The sequence below is a fragment of the Trichomycterus rosablanca genome, chromosome 1 (genome assembly GCF_030014385.1).
Source record: "Trichomycterus rosablanca isolate fTriRos1 chromosome 1, fTriRos1.hap1, whole genome shotgun sequence".
NCBI lineage: Eukaryota > Metazoa > Chordata > Actinopteri > Siluriformes > Trichomycteridae > Trichomycterus > Trichomycterus rosablanca.
In genome coordinates, this window is record NC_085988.1 from 24770037 (window position 1) to 24790373 (window position 20337).

Consider the following 20337-nt stretch of genomic DNA (forward strand, 5'->3'; position numbering starts at 1 on the left):
AAAGACATGCGTGTAGGTGGCTGTGCATGTTTGATATGACGATGACAAGTGCTGCTGACTGTTGTTTATCAGCTCCATGTTAAAAGCAGGTTGAGGTGACAGGCTGTGTTTAGCTCAGCAAGTTTCTCTCGATCCGTCTGGCTGTTTCACATGCACCCGGTTTTTCTTTACGTCTCCACCTCCACCTTTCTCCTTCTGTCCTCACAACCTTCCTACTTTTGCTGACGCATACGTTTTTTTTTTAATCCCCATCAACAGTAATTACTGCTTAAATGCAGAGACACATACACATAGTCAGAAATCATCAGTGCAATTCAAGTCACATCTTCCTCCTCACTGCTGAATATTCTTTTCTTACTTTTATACACCAATCAGCCATAACATTAAAACCACCTCCTTGTTTCTACACTCACTGTCCATTTTTTCAGCTCCATTTACCATATAGAAGCACTTTGCAGTTCTACAATTACTGACTGTAGTCCATCTGTTACTCTGCATGCTTTTGTTAGCCCCCTTTCATTCTGTTCTTCAATGGTCAGGACTCTCCCAGGACCACTATATGGTGGTGGTCTGTTAGTGTGTGTTGTGCTGGTATGAGTGGATCAGATACAGCAACACTGCTGGAGTTTTTAAATACTGTGTCCACTCACTGTCCACTCTATTAGACACTCCTACCTAGTTGGTCCACCTTGTAGATGTAAAGTCAGAGACGATCACTCATCTATTGCTGCTGTTGGAGTTGGTCATCTTTAGACCTTCATCGGAGGTCACAGGATGCTGCCTATGGGGCGCGGTTGGGTGGATGTTTTTAATTGTTGGACTATTCTCAGTCCAGCAGTGACATTGAGGTGTTTAAAAACTCCAGCAGCATTGCTGTGTCTTATCCACTCATACCAGCACAACACACACTAACACCACACCACCACCATGTCAGTGTCACTGCAGTGCTGAGAATGATCCACCACCTAAATAATACCTACTCTGTAGTGGTCCTGTGGGGGTCCTGACTATTGTAGAACAGGGTGAAAGCAGGCTAGAAAGGTATGTAGAGAAATAGATGTATGTATGTATGTATGTACCAATTATTTATTTATGTGTAAACCGAGTTTAAAACTGCATTTCCCAGCTGTGCATTCATGTAGTCTAGTTTTTGCTTTGCTAGTAAAACCATAGGTCTGCACTGTGTTGTTGGGTTTTTTGGGGAAATACACTCTTATTCTAATTCACTATCACTACTGGACAATATGTACTTTGCATAGGCAGCGCACTAGTCAATGACAGGTATCAAATATTTAGGTGGCACATGGGTGGCACAAGTGGTCTATTACACTAGCCCACTACTGCTAATATACAGGTTCAATTCACTGCAGTGCTATCTCCCGGCTGGCATCGGCTTTGCTTTCTGTAAAGCAGTGCTCCCCAACCACCGGTACCGTTCCGCGGGTCATTTATTACCAGGCCGCAGAGAAAGAACAAATAATTAGAGATCGCTACAAGAGCAATGAAATTTCCAAAACTCTTTGGGTGTTATTGTCTCCAATCACCACTAGGTGGAAGCAGGATCTCGTTGCATCGATAAAAGCTCAGGATTCACACTGATTTTCCATTCTATAGTTATTCTATTTGAAATCCTCCGGCCCACATCGGTCCATAAAATTCTATCTTATATGAAACTGGTCCGTGGTGCAAAAAAGGTTGGGGACCGCTGCTGTACAGGGTATTCCCAGTTGATTAAATGTTTGTTTATCAGTTCAGGGTTAATGTCAAACAGTGAAATGGACAGTTTAATGTCTTCAATTGACCTAACTTGCATGTCTTTGGATTGTGGGAGGCAAGCGGAGCATGCAAAGTCCACTCAGAAAGCGAGATATTCCGCTAGCACACCAGCGCCGAGATTCGAAACTCTTCGGTTCAAAACTCGCCATTGCCACCGGTCGGCTGCAGCAGATACTAATTGGCCACCGTATCTGCTGGGTGGGTGCCAGACTATGTGTGGGTCTTCATACGCTGCGCGTAAGGACTCTGATTGGTGGAAGAGACGCCTGTGCAGAATGCAGGGGCAAGAAGAGAAGGGCTGTGCATGTGTTGGAAGAGGCGTGTACAGTGACTAGCTCTCCTCTGATGCAATCGGGTATTCCTCAGCAGCGTAAGACAAATTGAGTGTGCTAAATCGGGAGGAAAATGCATTAAAAAAAAAGACCTGGATTGCTTACACCCAGGACCTTCTCACTGTGAGGCATCAGGGCTAAATGGCTTATTATTTTAGCCAGAGGAAGTTCTATATTATGTTGGCATCATGCTACTAGTGGTGAATTTAACTTACCCTTCAAGTAACAGCACAAGTATTACTGTAAATATGTTAAGAGACTGGCATATTCCGAATAGGCTACTGATTAACTCATAACATATATTTAGCTTCCTTATGGAATGGAGCCTTGTGAAGGTGAGAAACCTCCATGGATGCTTAGAAACTTCATTGGAAGTTTTATCTTCTGTCAGCGTCTCCAATGGTAAAAAAAAAAAGGTCTTAGCAAAGGAGCTTAAATCTCCACCTATATTGTACAGCAGCAAAATAGGTTATCAGAGGTGGTCGATCACAAAGGTGACAATGCCAATGATATCAATTCACCTACACAAAAGACGGCAATGGTAAACCACGTCTAGGTACAACAGAAGGTAGGAAGATACACAGCCTGTTACTGAGGAGGAGCTAAATATTCCTCTGACTACAACTTGTGTATATGCTGTGGCCAGGTCAAAGCTTTCTGGATGCCTAGCTGTTGAGGTTGATAAGTAAGAAACAAAATTAGAATCAGATCTTGAAACGTTCAAAGTATAAATCATGGCAAGCTGGAAGTTGTAAAGATGGATCATCTATACATCAACATGAGATTAGCAAAGTAAAATAGACAGAATTAGGACACTGTTAGTCAGGAGAACACACTGCCTACTCATCAGGTAATGGTCGACAAAGAAGAAATGGTGAGGCTTTTACGGTCGATAAGGATGTCAACAAGACCATTATTGGATACAATGCTGTGAATGATCATCTGATGTCAATCCAACTTTATGTGCAACCATTTAAAAGTACTGTCATCCAGATTTATGGGCCATTAACAGATGTCAGTAAAGAAAAAAAGGCTTCATAACAGGACTTGTAAACAGGATGTCTTGCTGGTTATTAAAGACTGGAATGCCAAAGTTGGAAATCAAATAGGGGTAAATACAGTTGGAAAATATGGCCTTCGACCTTTGGTGCGGGCGAAGACTTTTGAGAGTACCTCGGATGGCAAAAAAGACAAACAAATGGATTCTCAAATAAGTCAAAACCTATACAAACAAACTAAACCTCTTTTATTTTGGACTCATTAAGAAAAGAACCAACTAATTGGAGGAAAAAAACAATTATCCTTGGAAGAGTTGAAGGTAAAAGAGAAAGAGGACATCCAGCAATGTGATGGATGGATGGATGCAATTAGAGAAAAAATGAACAAGTCATTAGGAAGCCTGGAGATTCAATCAAAGGACAGAATGCTCTGGAGAAAATCTATCCACAGGGTCATCAGGAGACAGAATCAATTTGACGGCACTTTAATATTATACACTAATATTAAACTTTTCAGCATCTGATAAAGGGCAATGTGTCTTACAGTACAAAAAAAGATGAAAAAACCCACCTGTGACTTATTGTGCTGAAAATGGTATTTTTTTCTTGTGATTGGACAGCGAGCTGTTTATTTAGAGAGATTACTTTGTTTTTTCTCTCTGATTAAAGCATTCACTATGTGTGACTATAGAACTGGCTGATTATTTCGGAGATTATTCCACACACTGCACCTGAATATTCAATAAGTATAGCCAAAAAAAAAAAGAAAAGAAAATGAATCTACAATTACCTATCACTTTGTTGGAAACAGCATAATAATACTAAGTAGGACTTCCTATTTACTTTTAAATCTGCCTCATTCCAATGTGGTACGAATACGAAGGAGGGGAATAGTTATGTTGCTGGAAGTAGCCATTAAACTATAGTTAAATATAAATATAAATATTCACACTTATTGCATTATGTTGCACAATATAGATACAGTATTATATTCAGTTCTGCACAACTGTTGTCACTTTCGCACACTTGGTCACTTTAAATTGCTTCTATTTTAAATTTATTTAAGTTTCTTTTTAATAAAATTTTTTTTTTGTATTTTTGTATTGTATTTTGTATTTTTCGACACTTTTAGATTTTAAAAAACATTTATATTTTTTGTATAAATATATATTTTATTGTCTACTTTGTAACTACTGTGGCCGAGCAGTCACTAAAGCATTTCAATGCCAGTTGTACTGTGTATGACTATGTATGTGACAAATAAACCTTGATTTGATTTAACTGTGGCTAGAAGTGAATGCACATAATCAACAACATTACTAAAATAAATAGAAAGCCTTTATGTGTCATATATACAGATGTTCAGTACAACAAAATTCTTTCTTCGCATATCCCAGCTTGTATGGAAGCTGGGGTCAGAGCGCAGGGTCAGCCACTGTACGGCGCCCCTGGAGCAGAGAGGGTTAAGGGCCTTGCTCAAGGGCCCAACAGTGGCTGCATGGCAGAGCTGAGATTCAAACTCTCAACCTTTCAGTTGATAGCCTAAAGCACTACCCACTAGGCTAGCACTGTCCACTGCTCAGGCTGTGGCTTTTAAACACGTGATTGGTTTTGAAGGCCTTGTGTAAGACAAGAAAACATTCTTCATACTATTACACCACCAGTAGCAGGCTGAATTTTAGACCCAAGTTTTGGTTAGTTGGTGCCCACTTTAGCTTTTAATTCCGGTTTTTGGCCAACAGGGTGAAATTTTATGTGGTCTTCTGTTGTTGTTGCCCATTTGCCTTAAAGCTGAACATGACATGTTAAACTCAAAAATATTGGTAGATGACACTGTGGTTTAAAGACAACAGCCTTTCTAACCTATATGTCAACTTGAAGCTAGCAGTTAAAAATCATCCATAAAAGTGGCATTAATATTGTGATCATCTCAACTGTTTGGTAGAGGCTCATTAAAAAATACTGTGTGCAGTAGTAAAAAATATTAATTGTTTGTTGTTGCTACAGTCCCAGAATTTTATAAACATTTCTTTGGTGAGACCAATAAAGGGTTTATAGTTTTTTTCTTTTGGAATTTACACACTAGTCTGTTTAAACTGTTGAATGTTCAGGGAGATCAGCATTTGCTAACATACTTAAACCAGTCTGTCTGAAACCAACAACAATACCACAAGCAACGGCACTCAGTATTATCCTAAGATCTTAACACTGTAGTTTATATACACACATATCCATATTGTTTATAAGAAAGTAACAGTTACAAACCTAAAGAAAATGATTAAACCACAACATACATCGATGACCACCTTCCATATAACACTATGACCACCTTCCTAATATTGCGTCGGTCTCCCCTTTGCTGCCAAAACAGCCCTGACCAGTCAAGGCATGTACTCCACTAGACCCCTGAGGGTGTGCTGTGGTATCTGGCACCAAGATGTTAGCAGCAGATCCTTTAACTCCTGTAAGTTGCGTGGTGGGGTCTCCATGAATCGGACTTGTTTGTCTAGCCTATCCCACAGATGCTTGACTGGATTAAGATCTGGGGAATTTGAAGGCCAGGTCAGCACCTCAAACTCGTTGTTGTGCTCCTTAAACCATTCCTGAACCATTTTTGCTTTGTGGCAGGGTGCATTATCCTGCTAAAAGAAACCACAGCCATCAGGGAATACCGTTTCCATGAAAGTAACATCCTCATGGATGGCAGGACCCAAGGTTTATCAGCAGAACATTGCCCAAAGCATCACTCTGCCTCCGCCGGCTTGCCTTCTTCCCATAGTGCATCCTGGTGCCATGTGTTCCCCAGGTAAGACGCACCCGGCCATCCACGTGATGTAAAAGAAAACGTGACTCATCAGACCAGGCCACCATCTTCCATTGCTCTGTGGTCCAGTTCCGATGCTCACGTGCCCATTTTTGGCGCTTTCGGCGCGGTGGACAGGGGTCAGCATGAGCTCCCTGACTGGTCTGTGACTATGCAGCCCCATACATAACAAACTGTGATGCACTGTGTATTCTGACACCTTTCTATCAGAACCAGCATTAACTTCTTCAGCAATTCGCTCCCCACGTGCATCAATGAACGATGAAGAGATAATGAGTGTTATTCACTTCACCCTAATGTTTACCATAATGTTATGCCTGATCAGTGTACACTGGACTCATTACACAAGATTTATCAGTTTCATCTCAAGGTTATATCAAACAGTCTTGGACAATTTAGTGTCTCCAATTCACCTCACTTGCATGTCTTCATATCCAGACCTCTTGCTGTGACACTTCAAATTGTGATCAGGTGCATCCGATTTGCTTTAATTATCCTTGGAGTCCATCTGGTGCAATTTGAATTCACCGGACTTAGTTTGGAAAGGCACACACCCGGGGCTATAAGAGCCCACAATTTATATTGCATTGTCAGAACAAAAAACAAGCCGTGAAGTCGAAGGAATTGTCTGTGGATCTCCGCAATCAAATTGTGGCAAGGCACAGACAGGATCAGGGTCATAAATCTATATTTAAAGCTTTGAGTTTTCCCAGGACCACAGCAGCCTCAGTAATTCTGAAATGGAAGAAGCTTGACACATCCTTAAACCTTTGCAAGAAGAGACCTGGTCAGGGAGGTGAGAAAGAACGGGCACTCCATAAATCAGGTCTTTATGATAGAGTGGCAGGATGGAAGCCACTGCTGAGTAAAAGGAATATGACAGCACATGTGAAGTTTGCTGAACGGCATGTAAAAGCAACATAATTCTCTAAGATGAACATTTAACTGTGTCTGGTGAAAAACACATTCTGTATCACCTGGCTAATGTCTACCATACAGAAAAAAATGGTGTCATCATCATGCTATGGGGGTACTTTTCAGCAGAAGACAGAAAGACTGGTAAAGAGATGGATGAATGCAGTTAAACATCTCTGAAGAAGCACACACTCAGACTAGGGTGACAGTTCACCTTTGCACATAACAATGATCCAAACATACAGCAAAATCATCACTGGAGTGGCTTTAAGGCAAGTTTATGAATGTCATTGAGTAGCCAGACGTAAACCTCAACAATCTGCGGAGAGACCTGAAGATGGCAGGTCACAAATGCTCACCATCCAATAAGATTTAGAAGATCTACTATTAATAGGTCCCTTAATTTCACAGATTATTAAAGAAAAGCGCCACATTTCATGACAGTCATTAAATAACACATAAATTGAATGATAGAATAAATGGAATCTACAATACACACCACAGCCTACCTTAAGAGTTAAATGTACACCTAGAACATTCAGCAACAGTGCGAGGCTCCGTCTCAAATACGAAAAATGTAATCCGTGTTTTTTCACACACCCCCCTCCGCGTCCACAGAACTGGTTGGGAGTTTTCCAAACTCAGTTACCTGAGTAGTGTTTTTAGCTGCTTTACACTTCCACATCTTGGACATTTGACTAGCCAATTGCTAACTGAATTGCCATAGGAGTGCTAGGACCACCTCATATATTGCAGATTAATCAGTAAACATGAGGCACTTGAACGCTACATGAATGAAAAATGATAACTCACTAAACACAAAGCTTAAAGTTTGAATTACAGCAAATTGCATATTATACGGGAAACAGTTCAAGTTCCCACCACGATTTTTGGCCAGATTTCGCTCGGCGACCGGTCAGCGCTAGATTTGCCGGCTCGGGAGCAACTCGGCGTTCGCTCGGCGATCGAAACTCGGCACTCAGTCGCTATGTGTGAACTATCCAACAACTCGATCCGACCGGCTCGCCGAGTGCTCGGCGACCGGATTGAGATATCTAGTATGTCAGATATCTGAACTCAGTTGCACGTCTGGCAATGAGTGCTCTGTCCAACAGCCAATGAGAACGCAAGATACAGAGTGAGGGGAAACGCAGGAGAGGAGGGTACCGGTACATAATATAGACAGGGACATAATATACTGTAGTTTATATCAGAATACACCGGCACACACACATTTTACAGTATTTCTGACTTGATCGTTCTCTACAAAACACCAACGTTGCATTGCAAAAATATTAATTAACCTCCAACTTACTATAGAACAATCCAAACTGTTCGTGTTGCCAAATCCACTCAGATTCATTTATTTTTCCTCCTTGATTTTACGCTGCACATCAGCGCAGAAACACTTTGATTACTCGCTACTTGTTGACGTGCATTTTTGGACGTGGTATCATTAAACCTCTCGTCACTTCTCGCGTTTGTTTTCGTGACAAAACGTAGTTTGGGAGACCAGAGAAGCTCGCCTGTGATTCCAGTTGGTGATAGATCGTGTAGTGTGAAACCCCTATCGCCGATCAGTCGTGTAGTGTGAAATATACACCGACTGAAAGACTCCCGAGTGCAAAAGATTCAGTCGTGTAGTGTGAACTGTACAGCGACCCGACAAATCAGAAAGTCATGTAGTGTGAACTTGGCATTAGATAAATTGTCTAAATCTAGGTGAGCAAGGTTTGTAAAGATATATCTAAGAAGACTTACAGCTGCACTTACTGCTGAAGAAGCTTCTACGACAGGGACTTATTACGAAGGGACTTTATTGAATGAAGGGACTTATTACTTCTGTGAATAGGAGATTTCAGCTATTGATTTGTAATTACGTATTAAACTCTAAAGACTTGTTATTACTTTGTTTTTATTATGGATAAATAAGAGTAGACTGATGTGTACTATTAAAACCAACCGCCAAAAATGAGAACTGCAATGCCTATTTCTTAACAACTGTGCAGGTCACATTCAGGTATCTATTAAAAGTTGGGCTGTTGGAAGTTACTTATACTGTAGTACATGTGTTAAATGCAGAAAGTATTATCAGGCATAAATATCTGATCAAGTGACTTTAATAAGGGCCACAATGTTTATTTATTTAGTTATTAGGATTTTAACGTCATGTTTTACACACTTTGGTTACATTTATGACAGGACAGGTAGTTACACGTTACACAAGATCACCAGTGCAAGTCCTCAATGTCACACACAGTCATGGACAATTTTGTATCTCCAATTCACCTCATTTGCATGTCTTTGTACTTTGGGAGGAAACCGGAGCTCCTGGAGGAAACCCACACAGACATGGAGAAAACATGCAAACTCCACACAGAAACATGGACCTGGACCGTTCCACCCGGGAATCGAACCCAGGATCTTCTTACTCTGAGGCGACAGTGCTACCCACTGAGCCACCGTGCTGCCCGGCCACGTTGTTATGATCAGATGACGGAGTAATGTGTATCATTTATTAATAGAAATGGCACCAAGAATAGACTGTGGGATTCACCTCAATGTACAGAGGTTTGAAAGATCTAATGGTAATGTCCTGTAACAAGAAACCACAAGAGGACAGTTGTGGCTAGCGGTTAAGGTGCTAGACTAGTAATCAGAAAATCGCTGGTTCAAACCCGTCCACTGCCAGGTTGCAACTGTTGGGCCCTTGAGCAAGGCCCTTAACCCTCAATTGCTTAGACTGTATACTGTAAGTCGCTTTGCGCCTGCTAAATGCTGAAACTCCTTCAGATGTCCCGTAGAATCCATGTCTCGGCAGGTCAGAGTTGTTTTAACAGCATATTAACTGAATGGTCATAATGTTTTGGCTGACCACTGTGTATCCATATAAAATCAAATCCACAACACAATAAAGGATGCAAATAGTAAAAGGATCTGAGCAATTTCTGAGTCCACTGTAGACTCCGGTGCTGTTTGTCACCAGGCAGCACAGAGCTGAACTGAATTTAATAGACTGTCCTTCACACCTACACACATCCATAGGTTGCTGAATGTCAGAGGGGAGTATATATAATTTCATACCTTTTCTTTGAGTTGGCTGACTTCTCCATGAAGTACTTGGTTTTCTTTCTCTTTATCCACTTTTTCATTTTTGAAAGCTTCTTTCTCAGTGCTGAGGTCTTGGACTTTCTGTTCATAATCTCCCTCCATCTTCTTAATCTCCACCTGCAGCTCATGTCGGGCAGTCAGCTCTGCATCCAGCTACACACAAAAGCACAAAGAAAATAAGCACACAGTTTAAGTTAGTTTATGCGTAGGATTCTTTTTTTAACTATGCATTTAGCAGCCAGACGAATATGCCTTCAGCCATATTCTAGAACTCACCAGGCTCAATAAAGCATGTTAAAATACACTGAATACAGACCGAAGACACAATGAACATGAGGTGTCTGCTGAAATTCATCCCATTCACAACATGGGTCATCAGATACTTGACGTGTCTGACAAGGTAAATGTTTTGGCTGCACTGGTCTGCAAAAACTTAACACACAGCCATGCAGAAAGCAGTGACTAGAAAAAGACTTTACTGTTCTTAGTTACCATACGAGACAACTTTTACGTGACCATTCCTTGGTCATTAACAGAAAACACTAAATAAACGTCTAGGACAGTAATATTTAATTTTCTTAGTAGGCAGGCCACAATTTTTATTTAATTAGTTATTTAAAAATCAAAAATAACCACAAGGACAATTTAAACTGTTCCTCAGACAACAACTAGTCCACTATCTGTGTGTACCTTTATTTATACAAAATAAATATCATATATAGTGGTACCTTGTAACTCAACGTCCCCTAAACGCGACAACCTCTTTAATCAGCGCTTGGCTGGAGCGGTGCAGTAAGACGTCTCAAAATGAGAAGAATCTGCATTTGTGTGGAATAACCGTCAAATTTACTCTGAAAGTGTCCACATGTATCTGTGTTTAGCTGGATTTTTCTACTGTTTCCCTTTTAAACTTGTGTTATAGCTCGGGGTTCTGAGAAATTGTAAAAAATAAGCTTTTCTGAGAGTCTAAAACACCTATCTTTAAAAAAATAAAAGCTTAATGTGACAATGTATTAATAGAACAACATAGAAACACTAAACCTCTCTTAATTATTACTGCTCATAAGTTCTCTTCAGTAATGAAATTTCTTGCTCGTTGTTTTAGTACAACAAATCACGTTAACTTTGTGCACCTCCACACTCCATAGGAAATAAAGGCACAGCCAGTGCAAAAGCTATTTTGCCACTTCTAATGTAAATTTGCCCTTATTGAACGGAATAAAGTATTCCAAGGTTGGTCATCCACACGATTAAGAAGCATAAGGAAACAATAAAGAAGTAAAGATAAAGTGCACATTTTATTGTTTTTTTATTGTTTTTAACTGTTTTTCTATTGTATTTCAGTTTTTATTATATTATATTTGTGATATTTTTGGTGTATAAGTGGCAAAAACAACCCCATTATTTTACATAAGCCTAAAATATATGCAGTTCCACCGGACCATAGAACGCATTAACAGGTTTTATACATCCCTATGGGATAAAATACCTTGAAACACAACGCTTTTTAAACTCAACACCATTCCCAGAACCAACTGACATTGAGTTTATTTTTAAATTGTTAAACTTTGACAGTAGCCAACATTCATGTTTCATTATTTACACATATGTATATATTAGAATATATAGTGTTTGTATTATATTGTAGTAATTGCCATACTGATGTATAATAGTCATTGCATAGCAAATTTCTTTCCTTATTTTTTCTTTTTTCTTTTCTTTTTATTTACTCTACTTACTGTACTTACAATGTACTGGAGCTGCTGTATCACTCGAATTTCCCCCATGGGGATCAATAAAGGAATCTTATCTTATCTAACATAGCTTGAGCTTTCAATTAAAGACTGATGACAGGTCATTCAATGTGTCACGATTTGTTGGTACAGAACAAGATTTATTGTAAGTCAGTTAGACTGACTAAACTGAAGCAGCCAAATATGTTTATGGCACCACACTGCCATGCACCTGCATGTTTGTTGAAATTATGTTCTTATTGTTAAATGCTGTATTAGCTTTACACCTGATATACAATAGCTCTTCCAAAAGATTCCACATTCAACTCATTAATTAACATAATATTGTGTCAAAACATAAGACAGATTTCCAATGATTTCCAAGAAAAAGGAGCCAGCCCTGTCCATCTTTGATAATGTTAAGGACCTTTCTGCCACAGTCAAGCCAAAGTCGGTTAAGAAACCAAGTGCCATGCCTTTTCTTGATGATGACGATGATGACATTTTTGGATCAGAGAAGAGGAATTAAAGAACTGAAAAACCTAAAGAACCATCCTTGGATGAAAGATGATGTGGACACTTTTGCTAATTTGACCTCCACAACCAAGCCCAAAGAAAAGAAACTGAAGAAAAACATGGAACCTAAATCAATATGATTCACTATGATATGGATGATATTGTTTTCATCTGGGATCACAAAACCAGTAGTGGCCTCATCCTTAAAGAAGCCTAAGAAGCCCACACAGGAAAGCAGTTCAGCAGAAGAATCGGGGACCAGTATTTTTGATGATCCCCTTAATGCGTTTGGTGGAAATTAAGTATCGGAGAACTTTCAGTGTTGTAATTGGGTAGAGATGTTTATTGAACGGACAGAGACTAAACTGTTGTTAGATACTTTATACATTTTGAAAGATATTAAAACAAATGTCGTCTAGCAACTCATTCTTAATCAGTAGCTTATACTGTAGCTTTATAAACTAGATTAATAGTAAACTCAAGTAACTTCTAACAGCATCTAGAAACTCATTTCTGATCAGTGGGATAAAGCTGTCATGAAGTGCTATTCAGAATAATATTTATTTTGGTTTTATTTAGTTTTCTTTAAAGCACTTTTGAGATGATTGTATCACTTGTCACTCTGTCATAATCAGATTGATTTGATTGTAAATGGGTACATTCCTCTCACACTTTATGGTTAATTTACATTATCTTGCATCAGTTTGTGATGTATTAACTGTTAGGTCAGCATTTTTTGTGTTGAATGTAAAATGATTTTGTAAACTAAAGAAAATATATTTTGTTGCTTTGGGACAATGTTCAAATTAACAAGTTATTAATGCTATAATTTGCCCCACCATGGTTGTTAATTATGTACAACCCTGTTTAATCTAAAAATCCATTATATAGAACCTTTTCAGCAGTATGAGACTGACTACAATACATCAACAAAAAAGCACTTTATGCCCAGATCAAATTATAATCATATACTATCTCAGAAGGCCTGCAGTTTGTTTGATGTTAGTCTGGATTCTTATGTAACTTTCTGGATGGGTTGCTGATGTACACTTGGAGGAATTTTAATAGGCCGACTACTTCTGAAAGGATTCAGCACTTTTTCAAGTTTTACATATTTTAGATATTATGGCTCCCACTGAGAGTCGCCGTGCTTTAGAAATGGCTTTGAAACCTTGAGCAGACTGATATGTTTGATTTCCTTCTCCTCCTAACCTGAATTTCTTTAGATCGCTGAATAATTGCTGTCTGTTGATATATTTTAGTCAGTTTAATACTGCTGGAAAGGTTCTATATTAGGTATGTTTATATTGAACAGGGTTGAGAATAATTAAGCCTGTGTGTGTCTAGTCTAACCAGATATGTAGTTTAGCCTTATATCAATTCAACTGGCTTAATCAGTTGAAAAAAAATAGAAAACCTGTTTTTAGTGTTTACTCTGTCTTGAAAGAGGGAGAGATAGAGGAAGAGAGAGAATGGGCTAAAAACATGTTTTTATATGACTGACTAAATATCAGGTGACTCAAAATGTACTCATTTTGAGAATATTAATGAGCTTGTTAACACGTGTGCTGATACAATATACTGTAGAGGAACCTTGATTTAACGAACCTCCATTTAATAGATTTTGCATTTAACAGACAAAATCTGGAAAACTAAATGACTGCTCTGGTTGTTTAAAATTCCTGCAAAGTGTACCAAAACCAGTATTTCAGTAATTGTCCACTAGCCAGAGCACATCTCTCTGTTTACATGACTGTTTGGCTTGGTTTTGCCGGGAGGCTCTCTTTGTTCTCGCCTTTACTGTGTTTTATGCCTAATTTTTGCAAGTTCTAGTGCTTAATTATGTCTTCAAAAAACAAGAAAAGTGGAAAGCGAAAGAGGGTGCATCTAAAACGTTTGCTAAAAAGTTAGAACGTATTAAGGAAGTGAAAAGCTGTGTCTGTGACTCGCGTATGTTGTTGATTTTACTGTTTATCATGTGTGCATGTTTAGCACTTTTGTGGACCTTAGTGCTGTGTTTTTGTATTTTTTCACACCCTCTGGGAAAATAAAAAAACTCGCTGGTTTGGACAATTTTATGGACCAGTGCTCCCTCCTTTTATTCCGTTAAATCGAGGTTTCACTGTACTTGCAAAGCTGTGGCAAATGATTTAAGCATGGGCACACTAGTACAACTACCTCAATATTTAAAACCTTGTTTTTAATGAGTTATTCATTAGCTATATCAGTTTAGTTTCTTTCGTGGGCATTAACAATGTTCAAATAAAATAAAACACTGACCTGAAAAAAAGTCCAGTCGATATAACATCAAGGACCCATTAAAATAATAGTATTTCCTGTTTTAAGTTTACAGAGCACCATTATGAATATGTTGAACAGTGATGAATGTACATAGCCTACTCATACTAAACCTCATTCCAAATGTGATTCATGGTGAAAGAAATATAATAACGTAAGACTGATTTGCTGCTCTGACGACTTCACTTCAATCACTGACAGAGTGACGATTTCAAAGCTATATCAGGAAAGTCTAACGCAGTAAAGTCTGGCTGTTGGTTATCTGGACCAGTGCTCCCTCCTTTTATTCCGTTAAATCGAGGTTTCACTGTACTTGCAAAGCTGTGGCAAATGATTTAAGCATGGGCACACTAGTACAACTACCTCAATATTTAAAACCTTGTTTTTAATGAGTTATTCATTAGCTATATCAGTTTAGTTTCTTTCGTGGGCATTAACAATGTTCAAATAAAATAAAACACTGACCTGAAAAAAAGTCCAGTCGATATAACATCAAGGACCCATTAAAATAATAGTATTTCCTGTTTTAAGTTTACAGAGCACCATTATGAATATGTTGAACAGTGATGAATGTACATAGCCTACTCATACTAAACCTCATTCCAAATGTGATTCATGGTGAAAGAAATATAATAACGTAAGACTGATTTGCTGCTCTGACGACTTCACTTCAATCACTGACAGAGTGACGATTTCAAAGCTATATCAGGAAAGTCTAACGCAGTAAAGTCTGGCTGTTGGTTATCTGAAACCTGAAAAAGGTGTCAATGATTCAAAATATGAGCAAAAAGAAAAGACACAAAAGTCCGAATTTTAGAATAGCCATGTCAGAGTTCTGACCTCAATTACATTCAGTCCTGACCTCAATCAACAGCCACAGAAGGCTGATGCTGGTTAGGGTTAAACTGTTTGTTTAATAGGGTTATAGCTCTACAAAATGTACAAAAATTTTCATTGCTAGAGTATGCCTGTCTATCTATTAATTTAAGAAAAGTGAGATTACATTTCTCAAAGCCTGCAAGACGTGACTGCTGTACCAACAATGCTGCTCCTGCCAGATATGACAGAAACCTGGCGTGTTTGCACCAAAAACAGACTGGACTGAATAATGAAGAACTCCAATTGTTTACATTATTATAGATTTGTTGCTAGTTGTAGCTTTTGGTTTAATTTGATTCTGTGTATGTATGATTTGTGTAAATCCTATTTATTCAAATTATTCTCCAAGCCACCCAGAGAGGATGGAGGTCCCTGCTGAGTCTGGTTCCTCTCAAGGTTATTCCTGCCACTGTCGCCCTCAGGTTGCTAAACAGGGGTTTTTCGTCTGTTGGTCCTGTATTCAGTAAACTTGCTTTGAGACAATGGGTCTGTTCAAAAACCTAGTGAGCTGCCTTGCTGTCTTAATGCCTACATAGGCAGCTGTCTAAGTACAGAGGATTCTAATAAGTCATCGACTTACACCGATCAGCCATAACATTAAAACCACCTCCTTGTTTCTACTCACTGTCCATTTTATCAGATCCACTTACCATATAGAAGCACTTTGTAGTTCTACAATTACTGACTGTAGTCCATCTGTTACTCTGCATGCTTTGTTACCCCCCTTTCATGCTGTTCTTCAATGGTCAGGACCCCCACAGGACCACTACAGAGTAGGTATTATTTAGGTGGTGGATCATTCTCAGCACTGCAGTGACTCTGACATGGTGGTGGTGTGTTAGTGTGTGTTGTGCTGGTATGAGTGAATCAGACACTTCACTGTCACTGCTGGACTGAGAATAGTCCACCAACCAAAAATATATCCAGCCAGAAGATGACCAACTCAAACAGAAGCAATAGATGAGCGATCGTCTCTGACTTTACATCTACAAGGTGAAAGAACTAGGTAGGAGTGTCTAATAGAGTGGACAGTGAGTGGACACAGTATTTAAAAACTCCAGCAGCGCTGCTGTGTCTGATCCACTCATACCAGCACAACACACACTAACACACCACCACCATGTCAGTGTCACTGCAGTGCTGAGAATGATCCACCACCTAAATAATACCTGCTATGTAGTGGTCCTGTGGGGGTCTTGACCATTGAAGAACAGGGTGAAAGGGGGCTAAAAAAGTATGTACAGAAACAGATGGACTACAGTCAGTAATTGTAGAACTACAAAGTGCTTCTATATGGTAAGTGGAGCTGATAAAATGGACAGTGAGTGTAGAAACAAGGAGGTGGTTTTAATGTTATGGCTGATCGGTGTAGAAGGCAGGTTACTCGAACGCACTACATGCCTTTCAAACCAATGGGATGAGGTGGCACAACACGCTAGCATGTCAACTAACGTCTCCCTCCGTGTACCGAAAACGGTTAAATTTGCTGACAAGCCCAAATTTGCAAATAAATACACTTGTGCACGTTTATACAAATTAAAAATCAATTACAATTTATTAATGTTTGAAAATAACTCTGTTAGTTACTCTGCATCCGACCACCATATTTATAATTTTTTGTGAGAAAAGTTGTGTCGCACTGAATGCTGGGATTGCCTTTATCGCTAAGGCAGCATCGGATACTCCCTCGTTATACTGTCAAAATACCGTTCAGATTTAAGGTGCCTCACTAGGCAGAATTTTAAGGTATTTAAGAATTCAAACAGCCTCCTTCTCAGGAGTGCGCATAGGATGCCGTAAAATGTGTCTACGTAGAGAGCTCACTAGGTTTTCCAACACACCCAATGTCTATTGTAAAAAGCGCTATACTTTTGTTTGTTTGTTTGATTTTGTAATGCCATGTTGTCATATCTATGACATGCTAGTTTTATTTGTTTTGCATTAAATATGTATGTGTTCAGTTTTATATTATTAAGGTACTTTATTATTTACTTTATTATTTCTGAATTACCTTGAGTAAAGATTTCTTTTAATGTATTGGACATATGTAGTTTACATCTTTCACTGTTGTATTTTGGGCATTCTGTTAGGATATGTTTTATGGTGATTGGTGTATGGCAGTCTATGCAAAGTGTGGGTTCTTCTCCTAATAATAGGTGTTTGTGTGTTAATCTAGTATGGCCTATTCTGCATCTACTATATATCACTTGATCTGTGCGTTTTCCTTGGTGCATTGTTAGTTTATTTCTGATGTTGGGGTAAATCTCATGTAGTTTATTGTTTGTTTGAGTGTTCCATTGCAACTGCCATTTATTTTTAATACATTCATGTATGAGGGGTTTAATGTCCATTGGTGGTAGTTTAAAGTTGATGATTTTTTGTTGGGTTCTTTCTCTTGCCAACTGATCAGCTCTATACAGATAAATTTGACTTCATGTCAACAACATTTTAGAAACCATTAATGCTGCAACTTTTGATAGTTTCAAGGTTTTATATCCACAACTGTGATTTATTCTCCACTGTAAGTCAAATCTTACTTATAGTGTATGAAATGCCTAATCAAGGTCAATGACCTAGGTAATCACATATTTGACTGCTTTTTAATAGATTAAAGTTGATCTGGTGAGTTTAAAACGTATTAAATATGAATAAATTGGGCTTGTGTCAGCCTAATCAATACAGGATAAGAAATATCATTTCTATCACCCATAGAGCATGGCAGTTATGGCAGTAGTGAATGAATTAGCAACCTTTTAATGACAAATCAAGATAAAAAAAAATCACTTAATGAACGTGTATCAATTCTGTTAAGGTAAACTTTTGGTCTGAATGGTGCTGTGGACGGCAGTGATATCTCATTTAACTTTCGCATTTTCCTTTTTGATGTGTGTAAAGCTGAAATCTAAGCAAATGGGACATTTTATTCATTAATAACCGGTTTGAATCGTGTGCATTAAAATGTAATTACAGAGGAAGTGCATGCAAAACCAAATGAGCTAATCTGTTCAGATGTATTTTATGGCGTTTGCTTGATCTTAAAAGTTCAAAACCCATTTACAGAAGAAAGGCATTTTAGAAATGGTGTTTCATTCTCCCTCAAAACTGTTTGTGACTTTAGCAACAGGGAAGCTGCAGATAAGCCAAAATAAGGAATCCTGAAATAGCGAGATTGCGCTGAGCTCGGAGCAAGACCATAAGAAAATGCTCATGAAAACGTTACTGAACGACCTTCGTATTAATTATGTACAAATGATTAGCAGCATTTGATCTTTTTCATCTGAGCTGGCTTGTCAGTACACTTTGAAGAAGAGAAAAAACTAACATCCTTTTGTCACAACATACTTGCATGTTCTTCCTTTGGATAAAAGCATCTGCTAAATGCTGAAAATGTAAATGTAAATCTTTATAATAATACTACACAAGACATTGTCTTTTTTTGCATTTTTACCTGCAAATTTCCTCCCAGTCTAGACGTATCCAATTACCCGACTGCATTACGCTTCCTGTCTACTGATGCTGACCTCCACTCCTGACTGAGGAGAGCCGTGACTAACACACGCCCCCTCCGACACGTGTGCAGTAGCCGACTGCATCTTTTCACCTGCACGAGGCGAGTCCATATGCGGATCAGCTTTGTGTACGAAGAGTCACGCGCTGATCCTCATTATCCCCCGACTCTGTGCAGGTGCCATCAATCAGCCAGCAGAGGTCAGGGCTGCATCAATTATGAGGAATCCCCTCTAACACCCTCTCTGCGAACGAGCCAATCATTGATCATGTAGGCGCCCAACAGGCTGCCTGCAGAGCTGAAATCCGAACCAACGAGTTTGAGATGTCAGCTTTGGTGTGCTAGCGTGCTTTACCGCTGCGCCACCTGAGCGCCGGGACCTGGGCTGCATCCGAAATCGCATGCTTAAACAGTACGTAGTAAATTGGAGGCAGTGTGGACTGCTCGGCCGGTAAAGCAACCTCGTGCATACTAACGTCACATCTCCACATACATACTTACCAACATCACATCTCCATAGTTATAACTATTTTAAAATCAGATAAAATGAATTATGTCGTTCTCTACAAAGCTACTCATAACATTATTCAGTGTTGTACTTGACCACAATATTTTTAATCACTTCCCACTTTCTGCCATTCCACTTTCCGCTTCGAAGCTCCAGTTGAATTATGGGATAGATTATCGGACCGCAGTGTGCTGTGTTTGCATACTCAAAAATGGCCACCCATGCAGTAGGTCATCCGGGTACTTTTCGAGTACTGTTTAATGAATACTTCATATTCGAACACACTACAGCCTCTCGCGTACTGCTTTTGCGTACTGTTTAGTATGGAAGTATTTGATTTTGGATGCAGCCCTGGTCTATATTTTATTCAAATGTGAAATAAGCCTTTTCCTCTAAATGTTTCTGCCACTTAGTTTGCTGTGATTGACAGCTGGCTGTTAGAGAGGGGCTGACTAAAGCTAAAGAGCACTGATGTTACATTTTTAGAAGTTCTGTTGATAAAACAAATGAAATGACAGTCTGTGTTTTTTCACCAGTAGCTTTAATTAAGCACGCCGATGTTTTTGTGACTTTGTGTATCTAGTTTATGTTATTTAGCACTTTTTTTTCATATCTCACCCAGACACACAGTCAGTACAGGACAGAAAGGCATTGACAATTTCTGGTGACACTGACAAAAATGTGTTTGCGAACCAGACGTGTAATTATATGGCATCAGTAGAAGCGGAAGGGTCAGACACTCTCTCTCTCTCTCTCTACATGTGTGCTGGTAATGAGGGTCTGTCTTTTTCCTCTCCTCCTTTTGCTACACAGCTATTACTCTAAATTAGACAGGGAGAAAATAGGGAGAGACAGCGGAAGAGTAAACACTTGTCTGACAGCCTCCTGATAGGGGTCACCTTGCACACACGTACACAAATTGGAGAGAGGGCACCGCCT

The 20337-nt window shown here is 39.1% G+C and overlaps 1 protein-coding gene across 1 annotated transcript in view; it reads right to left on the reverse strand.

The window, feature by feature from the left end:
- The window catches only part of LOC134316375 (protein diaphanous homolog 1), a 137716-nt gene that overhangs the window by 41355 nt on the left and 76024 nt on the right, over window positions 1-20337 (reverse strand). The window contains exon 15 of the mRNA XM_062996771.1: window positions 9930-10109. Within this exon, the coding sequence (XP_062852841.1) occupies window positions 9930-10109 (180 nt within the window). The remainder of the gene's footprint in view (window positions 1-9929; window positions 10110-20337) is intronic.